Raw genomic sequence first — 13395 nt, 5'->3', positions numbered from 1 at the left:
CAGAGCTGAGCATACTTTGCATAAATACTTAAACATATTGAGCAAGTTGTCTCGATGGTTTTTTAAGCTGCGTACACGAGCTTGTTTTGCTCCGGATTACTTTGGTCCCTCTGCTGTGTGCTTGCTGTCTGTGCTTTGGCCACCTGGAGGCAGCCCCAGTCTGGGCCTGGTGATGCTGGGGACAGGAGCACGATGCTGGGGACGGGAGCACGATGCTGGGGACAGAACTGCCCTCGGGTCACCGCCCAGTGCCCCATTAGGTATCGCTGTGGCAGGCTGCCTGCCCGCTCCTTGTTCCTGCTGCCCTCCTTCACCTGCCGGGTATTCTTGCTTTGCTGCATTCGTACCCAGCCCTGGTTATGCCCACACACAGGTAAATTGGGGTACTTCTCACTGCAGGGTGAGCTGAGTGCTTTGGCCCGCTTGCCATCATAATTAGGTATTGCGGTGATGGTTTTGAACCCTGGTAGCTTTTCTTTTGAATATTTATTGATCAGTAAAAGTAAAAAAAAAAAAAAAAAAAAAAAAAAATTGTTGTTGAAGACCAGCTGTTAGTGGCAGCAACCCTGGGACCTGCAGTTTTGCTCAAAATAACAAAGACTATCCCATACAATCTGCTTTGCATGTAACCAGGCGGTCTGACAATTGTATTTTTAGCCTCTAATTAGTTGAGAGGCCTGAGATGGCTGGTTTATTTCATTTGGGATCAAAATAAGGCTAATTGGACTCCTGGTTGTTTCTTCTAACATCCCCTGTTTAATAACGGGACCCTTTTCCCCCATTAAGTACATTAGGACTAACTGCACTGTTTTCACTGAAATTAAACCAAAACCTCAGCCTGGGGCAGGCGCTGAGCGTGGACAGCCTCGCTCCAGCTGCAAACAACCGCCAGCATTTCCTACGCAGTGCAGAAGGAGCCGCAGGAAGGGCAAGCTCCCACCTTGCCTGGGGTGTGTGCCGAAATCTGCCCCGGAGCTGTGCCCGTCGTCTGCTGCCCTTCCCACCTCCCTGAGCTCCATCAGCATGGGAAACCTCCCCACGTGCGTGTGGACGGGCGCAGCTCCTAAACAGTCGCGCTCCTCCCTCCCAAAGGACTTCACTCCCTGTAACGTGCCAGCGGCAGGTGCTCGCGGGGAGCTGCTCTGTGGTGCTTTGTTATTATTTATTCCCCGTTCCATAAGCCTACATCGCTGTAGTGAATCAAACTGCACCGAAGACAGGGCTGTTAAGGTTTTCCTGAGCTTTTCCACGCGGCTGCCATAAATAGGTGCTGGCTGTTTGTTTTCACAGTCCCGTGTGAGGCAGGCAGATGCAGAGAGCGAGTGTTTCTTCCCATCGTTGACAGCCTGTTTGCTCGTGGAGTCAGGTTTTTCACAGCACACACGCTTGATGCATGTGGACGTTGACTTGCAAAAGGGGGCAATTCAGGTGTTTGAGCCTGGAGCTGGAATTAAGAAAATTCCAGGGGAATTTTTCCTCCGAGGAGAATGGGACCAGGCTCTTCTGCAGCCCCAGCATTGCTCCCAGCACCTGCAGCAGGTGAGGGCAGAGGTTTCGAGATTAATTCCTGTCCCTGTCCAGTGCTGCTTCGGTCTCTGCCTCTCTGTTTTGCACTAACAGAGGCAAAGGTCCCTTGAGGAAATAACACCCTTGTGTAACGCGGTGTGCAATAACCCGCCTGAATCACGTGCGCAAGAGGGCTGTGGGGAGAGCAAATTAAGGTTTTATGAGAGCTCTCGACTCTGACACTTCCTTGTTATCTGAGGGCTTGGCTCCGAGATTAATAATCCCGGAGTAGGATACAGGCTATAAAAACATGAGAACAACGTGAATTGTTTTCCTGCTTCACCCAACCCAGGTCCGTTGGGCAGCATTGCGTGAGTGCTGGGGAGAGCAGCGGGCACCGTGCTCTCTTACCTCTTCCCCAGCTTCATCCCTTGCCTCTGCTCCCCTCGTTGTTTAATTTGGCCACCTTGGCTTGGGCATCGCCTGCGGCCAGGCCCGGGGAATCCCCCACAGCTGAGATTTTAGGGCAGCTTCCGACCTGGTGGGCTTAAGCAGGATTTTAGGGGAACCCGGCCTGCATGGCACGCTGCTGCGCTGAGTGTGTGACCTCTGGGGAGAGTGGGGCGGTGTGACAGAGGTGGGCAGCCTCCGCAAGGAGGAGGAGGAGGAAGCGGAGTAGGACCATGCCAAGTCCTGAGGCAGCAGACAACATCAGCGAGGACAGCTTTGAGATGCTGGTGGAGGAGCATGGGAGGCCGCGCGAGTGAAGCTGTCTGCAGTCCCCGGGCTGAGGAGGACAGCTGGAGGCCCGGTGCCTCCTGGTGCCTGCGGTGGCTCCCGGCTTCCACAGGTCCTCAGGAAGGCCTTGCCTGGTGCTGCCCCGGCCTGCCCGGGCCGCGGGAGGAGGCAGCCACGTTCCTGCACGCTGAGCTCACACCGAGCGGCCTCCTCTCGCCGCAGCCTGGGGGTGGCAGCTTGGAGGAACGGCCTGGTGCGGGCCGTATCCGAGGAGAGCTGCAGTTTGTAGCAGTTACACCAACTTCTCCAATGAGGGAGGAAGCGAGGAGCTGAAACAGCCATTAGCAACGATTTAATACATCGGTACAAAGCGTACAGCAGGAAAAGTACTCATGTGTCATTCAGCGTTATCAATAATTCAGATAGTTTCAGATTAGTGAACAGAGCGTATTAACGTTTTACTTCCCTGGCTAATTGTGCTGTTCACCTAATTTGTAAGTCCCTGCCTGGCAGCGACTCCTCCTGGTGGCATCGTAAGCTACCACCAGTTGTTTTTTCTCTATATGAAGTCTGGTGTAAGTGGCTCTTTTGCTAAATAGTGGGAAAATCCTTTTATAGTTAGAAAGAGAGAAATTGGATCAGGGTTTGATATCACAGTATTTGGCTTTTCCATTTTCCTAGGACAAAACACTCATTCCCATCGTTGTTTTTCATGCTTTCCTGAAACTTGTTAACCTGCTTTTAGATGTAAGGGAATATAGCAGATATGTTTTGAATCCTTTCTGAGGTTCCCTTCCTTTCTCATCATGTGCGTGGCAAGACATGAGAAATTAGCAGAAATTAGCTGAAGCACGAGGGCAGTTACTCCTTCCGGATGGCGCTGCTGTGGGCTGTGAGCCTTGGGGCAGGGCAAGAGCTCCCTCCAGCACGGCCTTGTTCCTGGATGACTTGCATGCTTCTTGTTCACGGGGAAGATTAAATTTCAGAAATGATTTCTCACTGCTGGCATTTGGCTTGGCCTTCTGACGTGTAGGTGTGAAACCTCACGTAATTCTGTGCTGGGAAAGAAATCCCAGGGCGGAGGGAAAGTGCTCAGTAGATGTGCAGAAACTCTGCTGTATCCGATGCAAAGCCTTGATGGTGAAAGGAGGAGTAAATCTCATCAAAGAGAAATTTAGACCCTCTCCAGTTCCACATTCGTTGACATTTGCATTTTGTCTGAGGAGGGAAAAAAATCTTCATATCAAATGGTGGCAAAACTTACTCAAGGCATCGAGCATCCCTGGAGCTTTGGCACAGTACAGATGGCTGCTCGCTGCCAGAGGCTGGGTTTGGTTGGTGAGCTCGAAGCCACCTTCAGGCTACACTTAAAACTGAATATTTCCAGAAAAAAAAAAGCCAGTAATATTTAAAAATTGGGGGGGAGTGCAAGCGACACGCGTGTGCTCTGCTTGTACGTACTGAGGGTGCTGCACAGACGCGTGAGTGGCACCAGGGGCATGGGCGCACAGTGCACAGCAATCGTGGTGATCCGAGATCTCAAATGTCTCACAAAGGCTCCTCCCCAGGTCCTTGAACCGTAACGACCAGGTCTTTCTTCCCTCGGCTCCCTCAGCGCGTGTTCCTCTGTAGAATGCCATGGGTTTTTCTGTCTCACTGAGCCGCCGCCATTCAGGGCAGTAGTTCAGCGTGTGCTTCATTGTCTGACAGGAGAATGTTTTCTCCCCAGCTCCTTTTCTCCTGCCCTTGGGTAACATAAAGACTGAAAAAAGTACTTCTCCCCCATTAATGAGCTTTCCAACTGTTAATTTTGAGGTTTGCCCTTTGTCAGAGCTAGAGGCTTGTACCGCTTGATTTCTTAAGTGGGCATGGAAGTAAAATAAGGTGGAATTTGGTGAGGAGGCTGTATCTGCTTCAGTCTTACACCCATGTCACCCACAGACACAGTTCAGTTTCTCTGCCAGAGCTCCTGTGCCATCCCCAAGGTGTTTTTCGCACCTCTGGAGCCCTGACCACCACGTGCTGGTGGGGAGCAGGTCCTGTGTGTAGTGGCTGACCCTTGGGACGTGGCGTCTCCCCTGTGATAACCATTCTGATACCCAGCATCTCCTGGAAAGGGCACAAAACAGAGGTTAGCAGCGATAGGTACAGGGCGCTGGCCTATTGCGCTCTTTTATTATTATTTTTTGTCTCTGTTCATACTGAGGTATCGTTGCTGTTGATCTGAATTTCTGCTCTGGGTTATCTTTTGTTTGCTGCAGGTGTGTTTCGTGGAACAAGAAGAGGAGACTGAGCTGTGATTGACCCAGGAGGTCCTGGACAGTGGCTGAGGATGGTGAGTATATATTCTAGTCCTCCTCTGTCCTGTGGTTTGTTGTTCTTTTTGTGTGGGTGTGTGTGTGTCCAAATATTGTGCTGCTCATAAATGTGAGAGAAAATACAAGAATTAGAAAGAAAAATGCTAAAGTATTGTGTATTATATATAATAATATAATACAGAGAGCTCTGTAGTATGTCTGCAGTCAGGATGCTGTTGGCAGGAAAAATTTACCGCTAAACTTGTTATTGAAATATACTGGCAAGCAAAGCAAGTAAGACTGGAATCCTCTTCTGCCTCCTTGGACTAGTGACATAGTCAACGATACTTTTTTTGTGGCTTACCAATTTATTTTTACTTTAAATGTAAAGTTGGGATTTCTCCTTCTGTTCCACTATCACCTCTTAATGAAGAGTTAACACCATGTTAACAATGTGTTTTGGTGGCACCAAAGTAGCAGAGATTTCACGATAATTTGTCAGAAAAAAATGTGGTTTAATAGAATCTGGAGGGACTGAAACACAGCCAAAATAGCCAGATTGCTGATAAACTTGAATAAGGTGACTCTAATGCCTCCAGCAAGAAATTATCCAAAGTAAGCGCCATCTGATGAGAAGTCTTGAGATCAGGAATGTTGAAAGATAGGGTGAAAGTGTCTCTAGGGCCGTGCTTTGAACAGGAATTTGAACGTGACGTGGTGATACACGTGTTTTGCAGTGGGTGGGCAGCAAGTCTGTGCATTGCTGCAGTAGCAGTATCGTGTTCAGCTTTGTACTCACTGCTGTCAGAAGCACATCATTATGTTGGAAGGAGAGCAGAGAAGAACAGCAGAAGCAGTCAAAGGGCTGGAAATTCAAACTGAGGACTTGAAAATTTAGGTTAAACATGTCAAAAAAAACCTGGCAGGCTGCTGAAGGAAACGGTGATATTTTCAGAGGGATTGTCCCCCATGTGATCAATTAACAACTGCAATAGAAAAGGAAATTTGCTGTCTGCATTAACTGAACTGTCAGCTCTAGTAGCATAGAATCACAGAATATACCGAGTTGGAAGGGACTCACTACAATCATCAAGTCCAGCTCCTGGCTCTACCCAGGACCACCCAAAAAATCAGACCATACGTCAAAGCCTTGTGCAAGCACTTCTGGACCTCTGGCAGCTTTGGTGCTGTGACCGCTTCCCTGGAGCCTGCTCCAGTGCCTGACAAGCCTCCTGGTGAAGAACCTTTTCCTGACAGCTCTTGTCTGAGAACAGCTTCCTGTTGTTCCCTTGGGTCGTCTCAATGGGCACCGGAGATAGGACCTGAGGGAACGGCATGAAGGTGTATAGTTATTCATGCAGCATTTTTGGTGTAGCCCCTATCCTCGTGCTCCCTTACTCGGCTTAAGATCTCCTTTCCTCTCTGTTGGAAGAGCTTCTTGCCATGTTTCAGACCAACTAGCTTGCTTTGGGGTGGAGAGATGAAAGTATACCTTTGTTGTAACCTGATAAAGCATCTTATACTCTGAGTTGGAATTATTCTGGTTTCAGATTGAAAAAGACTCAACAGTTTCTCTATATGAGATGGAGGTGAGATTGATGCAGATGCATCCAAACGTTAATGAAAAATTGAACCTTTTTCTTTTCTTAAAAGGACCTGATCCTATGCAACCTTTCCTGCAGTAACGTGTCACGAACACTCAAATGTTGCAGTGGCACTGGTAAAGCTAACCAACATCTGGATAATCCTGTTCCCTTTCTTTTGCATCTGTAGCAGAGCATCTCACTGTCAAATCTTGGAAATGTCTGGATCGTACTTTGTGTCATGCTGAATCACTGAAAAACAACCAGCTCTTTCAAAATTCCTTGTTGTGTGCATGTTTGTGGCTGTCGAGAACTGACTTAGGTCAGCAACTCTGTCCTGGGGCTTGCTGCTTTTGCCCATACCTTTTCATGCCCAGGTTAGTGAGAGTGTGGGAAGTCAGGAAACCTACTCAGGTTTCCCTTTGTTGAGACAGGGCTGTCTCCAGGCTGGAGGCCACATGTCTGTGTCTGATTCTGGTTCCCTGAACTTCCCTCGTGAAACTGGAAGGGTCGTGCTGCTTCCTCCCAGCTAGAACCCCTTGTGTTTCACGGTGACTGAGGCTGGGAGAACTTGCTTTGCTCTCTGTGTCCCAGGGAACCAGCGTTCAGGGTACCACACAGCATGTGGAGAGGCTGAGTAGACCCCAGCAAGGCTGGTTCGTGGCTATTCCAAATCCTGTAGTCTGAGAATCTCCGAAGGAGAGGACAGAGAGGAGGAGAAGTGAATATATGTGTGGAAAATGCATCAAAAATCCCTCCAGGTATGGTGGAAAAGGCCAGGGTCTACTGGAGAATGCTGCAGAGAGAGCCTGGGGGAGCATCTCTCTGCTGTACTCCCTCACGTCAGGATGTGCAGCTCAACTTTGTAACCCTGAAACAATTTCCTGATGTTTTATTAGCCCTTGGTAGATTTTTTTTTCCCCATTAATTAATCTATCTGCTTTTCAAAACCAAGTAAAGACCTGCAGCTGTGCAGACCCTGGCCTTTTCCACCTTACCTACGGCTGTGACACGCTGTGCAAAGAGCTGCGCTCCCAAGCTGTGGGCAGCAGCCCCTTCTGCCCCTGCTCCATATCGTTTCAGCTGACTGTCCCCAGCTCTTGTACTGGGAGTAGCTCTGAACGGTGGGGTTGCCTGTGAGCTGCTCCATGCCCTTCCTGTAGGTCTGTCACGTTCCCCTCAGACGGCTGAAGAGCTCTGTTGTTTGCACTGTGCTCTGTCCAGAAGGTGGCTCTTGCCTTTAATCCTTGTCTATACTCCCGAATCCTATATCCTTTATGGGGTGCATGGGCTGGAGCTTCAGACTTACTAAAAAGTTGGAAGCCTTTACTTTTCACTGGGCTCCTTTCACGTGCCTTGGCAGATGCATGTCCTGAGCTGGCCCTTACTTAGTTTTAACCCTTAATACTTTGGCTTCTTCTAGGCAAGAGGGTCTCCTTACGAATACCTGAAGATATCTTTACATTTTCAAAGGACCTTTTGAAAAGGGTTTATGCGTTTTTCGTATTATACTCAAATGTTCCATTCTGGTCTTTGTTTTGTTTTTATTTTTTCTTTCACAAGAAAAGAACCACACCCCCTCGCCCACTGTTTTGGGAGGAGGGTATAGGCTTTCTGCCTCCTGGGACAAGGGGGAGAAAGCAACTTACTGCGAGCAGCTGTAGAGACAAGCGTTTATCCCCTCCTGCTTATCTGAGCTGCTTCCAGCAATTGAAGGTAGCTGCCTGATGCAAACCCTTACCCCCGCTGAGTCCTTCTGTGAGCTCTTCTGCAGCCTGTGCCCTCTGAGCAGGCCTGCATCAGGTGCTGGAGGCTGGCTGCTGGTTCGTGGGCAGGCGGCTTCGGCCCCCTGCAGGGAGGGCTGCTTGGAGACCTGGTTCCCTGCGGGCCACCTGAGCTGGAGTTAACGAGCCGTGATCACTGCAGTCAGAGGGCAAAGCACCGGTGCCCTCTGGTTAGCAAGGGCATGCCCCAAAGCTGGTACCTTACTCAGCAGCACCGCGCTGCTACAGGTGCGTGGTCATCGCTTAAGAGCTTTGACTGCTTTGACTGGAAGAATCTCTTTATTTCTCCCCCAGATATTAGCTGCTGATGAAAATAACCTTAAAGACAGCACTAGCGGTGGTTTAATCCTTAACTCCGGCTAATGGAAGTCCTAAAGGGCAACCAGCACCTTAATACGTTACTTAAACTAACCCGGCGGGTAAGTCGGTGCGGGCGCAGCTCTAACCGCATGCCGTACAACTCGTGCTGCAGCATTCCCTGTTCCCAGCTGCTGTGGGTAGTGGGGCTGTCGAGATTTCCACCTCGACTTGTTCCCTTTGGAGGCTGCTGGCTGTTAGTTGGGGTGAGGCTTTGCAGTTTAGCCGTCCCCTGTCCCATCTCTGTGGCATATGGAGCTGTGTCCTTTCATCCCTCTTCTCAAAGGCTTTCTGTGTCGTGCTTGTGTTACGTGCTCACCTCTGGGCAGCTTTCTGAACAAATACTAAATGTATGGTATATCAGATCTACAACCTCTACTGTCATCTTGTAAAGATCAAAAGATGACATTCACCACCCCACTCCTGGTTTATGGGGTATAAAGCAGTAACCTCTCCTCTTCACACAAGTTTAGGTTTTATTTCTGGAAGGCCATCTCAATGGCTCAGCAGCCTTTTGGTTCACCAAGGACCTCTTTAGGCTTTGAGGAAATAAACTGTTTTTGTAGAGAGACCCGAAACAAAGATGCCCTTCATATAAAGAAGCAGAGGAGGCAGAACAAGAAGTCCCATTGGCCACAGCTCATCAGCTGTCTGCATCAGCTCATGTAGATCCCCGGTACAGCAATTTATCTCGCCCTGGTGTAGGTATCTGTGCTAAGCAGGAGGATAAATTTTGACTTTTAGGACATGGGACTATCTGCCCAAGACAGTTACTTCCCCCTGCCGTGTTTTTTTCCCCTGTTGTTTTTCCCCAGCTGGAGGCAGGCTGGGGCAGCCCTAGGGACAGGGCTGTGGGTTCAGTTCTGCCATCCTGTGCAGCAGCCCTGGCGCTCCGTCCGCAGGGGGTCTCTCCTCGCATAACACTGCAGTGACAAAAAGCCCACCCTTAATCATTAGAAGTGATAGAAGTGGTGCCCTCTGCCTGATGTGAGGGTATTTACTGCCGTTTTGTGAAATGGAGGACAGGAGTCTGTTAGGATTGGGACAGACGGACCCGTTCTCAGAAGTCTGTCCAGGGTGATGGTGGTGGCATCCTGCAGGGGATGGGAGCACTTCTCCTCCTCCTGCCCTTCAGCTGCTTGCTTCCACCTTTCTGCAACGGTCACGTTTTACTTGGCGAGGGGTTCATTTGCAGTGTTTCATTTGCACTCTGTGAGGCACTGCAGACTTTGCTCGGGTGGCCTCTTGTTCTGGGAGGGGGCGTTGGGCTGTAGACCCATGGAGCAGGAGGGAAGCTGCGAGGTGGCTCGGCGGGCGGGTGCTTGCTGCTCGCTGCACTGCGCTCTCCCTGCCCTGTAGAGAGCTGGGCCAGCTTTTGACACCGGGATGTAATTCAGGGCGCTGACCAGCTCCAGGCCATGGGATTTCAGCGCCTCGGCAGCAGTCCTGTGCTGCCAGCACAGATCCAAATGCAGCCTCCAAATCTCTTCTGGGACCGCTACCTGCGGTGTGTGAGTGGAGCTGCACGGAGGGGAGGGAGAAGCAGCACAACATGAACGATGTGCATTGCTAGTGGGAGAAAACAGGGTTAATTACTACTGATCGGCCTTATGAACGTGTTGACTGTGTTATATTCAGCTCCTCTCTTCCTCGAAGTACACAAAGCCTTTAGGATTGTTGTGGCTGGGAGAAATGCGGGAGGTTTCTCTCTGCCCCAGCATAAATGTACGTGTGCATGACACTCGGAGGAGCCCAGTTACGTGAAAACAACCTTGTCTTCCCAGTTCAGTCGTACGGTTGTTAGTGATAATGGAGGGAACACCAGCTGCTCGGCTGGGGAGACATCTGACTTGGCATTTAGGAAATCCCTTGAGTTAAGCCAGCTAAAAGGAGGCTGCCGGCGCCCTGCGCTCCCTGAGCCTGCTCGGTGCTGCAGCTGCTTGATTGCATGGACGTGAGAACAGATATTTTGTGAACTGGGATGACTCAGGAGGCTACATTTGCAGTAGGAAGGGGTGAAAGTGGTGGAGTTTAAAACTGTGCAGGCCTTTGACATGCTGCTAAGGCGTGGGGCTGGGTCTGCTCAGCCCCAGGCTTGGCTCTCGGGCACAAGTCTGAGCTGTGTGTGAGTCCTCTTCTAATGCTGCAAATGCAAAAATATTTCAGTTGAAGCAGGGGAAAATCTATTTGTGGATGTTCAGGTCAGCTTAGGTTGGAAATTCAAAGTAATGATCTGACAAGCGACCTCTTAACTCTGCGCAGCTGCAGCTTAGGTCTGTAAAGGTCCCTCTGCAACCTGAGCTGGAAGCAGCCCCTGTGCTGGGCCCTGAGCTGAGCTCTGTGTCCTGACCAGCTGGTCCGGAAAGGCTCAGAGCAGCTTGCTTACCTGCCTTGTCCACAATTTTGTATGTTGTAAACACGAGTCATACATTTTATGCACTCAGTGTGTTAAAGAGCAATGTGTGCGTTGACTCTACCAAAGAGACTTCCGTGCTTCACCTATTGACAGATGTATTTTGTTGCTTTTCCCCGATGCGCATCAGAAAAAAAAAAAAAAAAGAAAAAAAAAAATCTGTTTTATGTCTTTTATAGCTATACTTTCTTTCCAGAATAAAAGGTTTCTGCCACCTTTTGCTGCTCTGTTTTTTCAGCAGACCTCTGGCACTCACCCAAGAGGAGTACCCCAGAGGAACCACGCAGATTTGGCCAATGCAAATCCTTAACCTTGTGCATAAACCTCTGTTCTCCTTATGTGTTGACCTCGTATTGTAGCACAGATGCCTTCGGGGCTGTGCTTTCTCCATGTCCTGCCAGGCAGCCCCGTTAGAGGAGAGCCCAGGGTGCCCGGTGGAGGCAAGGGCCTCTGAGCCCAGGCAATGTCTCCTGGGGCACCCACCAGGTACCAAGTAAATGCTGGACTGGGACAGAACCAATGGTAATGGTTAATGGGATTTTGTGGCTTATTCTTCCTCTATGCTTTTGTCCAGCATCCAAATAGTGTAGCCTGTGTGGCCTTTGGGGTAGTTGGTTCACTTGGTTTCCCAGCGAGGGAGTTCATTGCCTGGGCCCTGCTGCCCTGCAGTGACACAGGACAGCACATCTGGGTGTTGCAAAGCTGTCCCTTGAGCAAGGCAGCTCAAAACAATCTAACCCTTAACAATTTTTGTGGAGAAATGCCCACGTCTTTTTATGTGACTTGAGAGAACCTTTCGAGACGCTGTTGTGTTGGTGGTGGCAGTTAGAGCTGTCTTGTGGTGACTGTGGGGCAAGCGGGTCCTTGGGGAGCCCAAAGCCGTGTTCTGGTCCAGGAGGAAACAAGCTGGTCTGAGCAGAAGACCTGGGCCTGGGGCCTTGGAGGACTGATGAAGGGCTGGATGTTCCTTTTGTGTTTCAAGCAAAAGATTCTCACTTTTGCTCTTTATTTCCGGCATGCTGATCTCTGCCACCAAGATGCGGTGGCTCTGTAGGGTGCCATTCTTACCCTTTGGCTTCAAAAGCAGCAGCTAGGAAAGTAGTTTTGAGAAGGGATGCTGTCCAGGCTCAGCGCTGCTGCTGCCTGTGCCAAGCAGGGCAGGGGAGAGCAGATAATCCCAGCCGCCTCCTCGGTGGCAGGAGGCGGAGGGCTGGTGATGGGAATGGAGCTGGCATTTCCCCAGAGGCTGCTGTCCTGTGGCTTCTGGGCTGGGACCCGGTGAGCCCGCGGTCTGCTCGGGGACATGAGGAGTGGCAGGCAGGGAGAGGCAACTCATCCCTGGGGATGCAGGGGAAGGGGCTGGGTGTTCAGCCCCGCGGCGCCTCCTGCACCGGAGGCATTCGCTCGGTGTCTGCAACCATTGCGAAACTGGCCGTGGGGAAGCTCCCCGACGGAGCCACTGCCCAGGCCATCAACGAGGGGAGCCGGTGGCCCCGTGCTGCTGCCTGCGCCACGGCACGAGCACCAGGAGAGCCGGTAGGAGCCAGACATCCCGCAAATCCCTGCGCCTGGCAGCCGCCGGGCAGCGCGGATGTAAAGGCTGGGGAACCAAGCCCCCGTGGAGCAGCGGGGCAGCCCCTTTGTCCTCCCCTCCCAGGCCTGGCAGGGAGCCGCCAGGCTGCTGGAGGCCGAAGCGAAAGTTTGCAGCAGCGGGGCCGCAGCACAAAGCCTCCTCGCCGCTATTGTTCCCGGCATTCCCACCCACGCCATCAGTGCGGCAGGAGCCCAGGTGCCGCCGGGGAGGCGCGCCAGGCCCGGACTGCATCTCCCGGCAGCCCGGCGAGGAGCAGGCCGCGTGGCCGCTATCTGCGCGTCCTCGCCGGCCGGGTGCCGGCTGTGCGCATGGGGACGGGGGACGGGGAGAGCAGGGGTGATCCCCGTCGGCCTCTCCATTTTCTGGCTCGCCTGTCAGGGAGACGCTTGGATGGCAGAGCCCTGCTCCGCTTCCCTCGGAGGTAGGTGGAGTCTGCCCGTCCTCCGCCCTCCCTCCCTCCATTGTCAGCGCAGCCGAGCGCGGCACCTGCTCCGGCCGCCCGCTGCAGGGATGCTCCTGCCCTTCGCCAAGGCACGGGGAGGCTGCGGAAATCCCTGCGCCGGGGCTCGGAAGCCGCTGCCGGCCGCAGCAAAAGGCCCGAGGAAGGAGATGCTGCTTGCGTGCGCCCAGCCCAGCTGCCGCCTCTGGAAATGAACATGAGTCTGCCAGGCCGCGTCTCCTGCTCTATGCTCAACTGCTTTGTAAGTGCTTTTCTTTTTTTTTTTTTTTTTTTTTTTTCCCTTTCCTCTCCCCCCTCCTCCCCTCCCCGTCTGCTCCAAGCAGGGCGGTAAGCCAGCTCACCTCTCCAGCCCCCGTGCTGAGCCGCCCGCCCCAGATCAGGCCTGTCCTTGAGGCCAGGCTGCCTGCAGGTCCTCCTGCCTTGCATCTTCCCGGCTCGGCGCGCTGCTGCATCCCGCTGGCCTCTCCCTTGCGAAGGGGGAAGCCCTTCTCCTCCCTTCCACGTGCCCTGCGAGACGCTGTGGTCCCTGCCGTGGCTGTTGCGCTCTCCTGCCCCAGCCCAAGGACACAGCAGCCGCCAGTCCAGCGGGTTGAGTCAGCCAAAGGCCCCGGTGGGTCCTTGCTTGGGGCTGGAAAATGACCCCGCAGGAGCAGCAGACCCCAG

General features: G+C 52.0%; 1 protein-coding gene across 8 annotated transcripts in view; it reads left to right on the top strand.

Annotated features, from left to right (window-relative positions):
- The window catches only part of MTMR4 (myotubularin related protein 4), a 52929-nt gene that overhangs the window by 11691 nt on the left and 27843 nt on the right, over positions 1–13395 (top strand). For 6 of the 8 annotated variants that reach the window (XM_040532089.1, XM_040532092.1, XM_040532094.1 and 3 more), the window contains exon 2: positions 4506–4579. In XM_040532089.1, coding sequence (XP_040388023.1) covers positions 4577–4579 — 3 coding nt within the window. In that variant the 5' untranslated portion in view covers positions 4506–4576. Of the gene's footprint in view, positions 1–694; positions 4376–4505; positions 4580–12492; positions 12974–13395 lie in introns of those variants that run through there. The other 2 variants (XM_040532091.1, XM_040532088.1) reach the window with 2 other exon arrangements.

Source organism: Cygnus olor, chromosome 20 (assembly GCF_009769625.2).
Source record: "Cygnus olor isolate bCygOlo1 chromosome 20, bCygOlo1.pri.v2, whole genome shotgun sequence".
Classification (NCBI taxonomy): domain Eukaryota; kingdom Metazoa; phylum Chordata; class Aves; order Anseriformes; family Anatidae; genus Cygnus; species Cygnus olor.
This window is presented reverse-complemented; position numbering and strand designations above follow the sequence as displayed.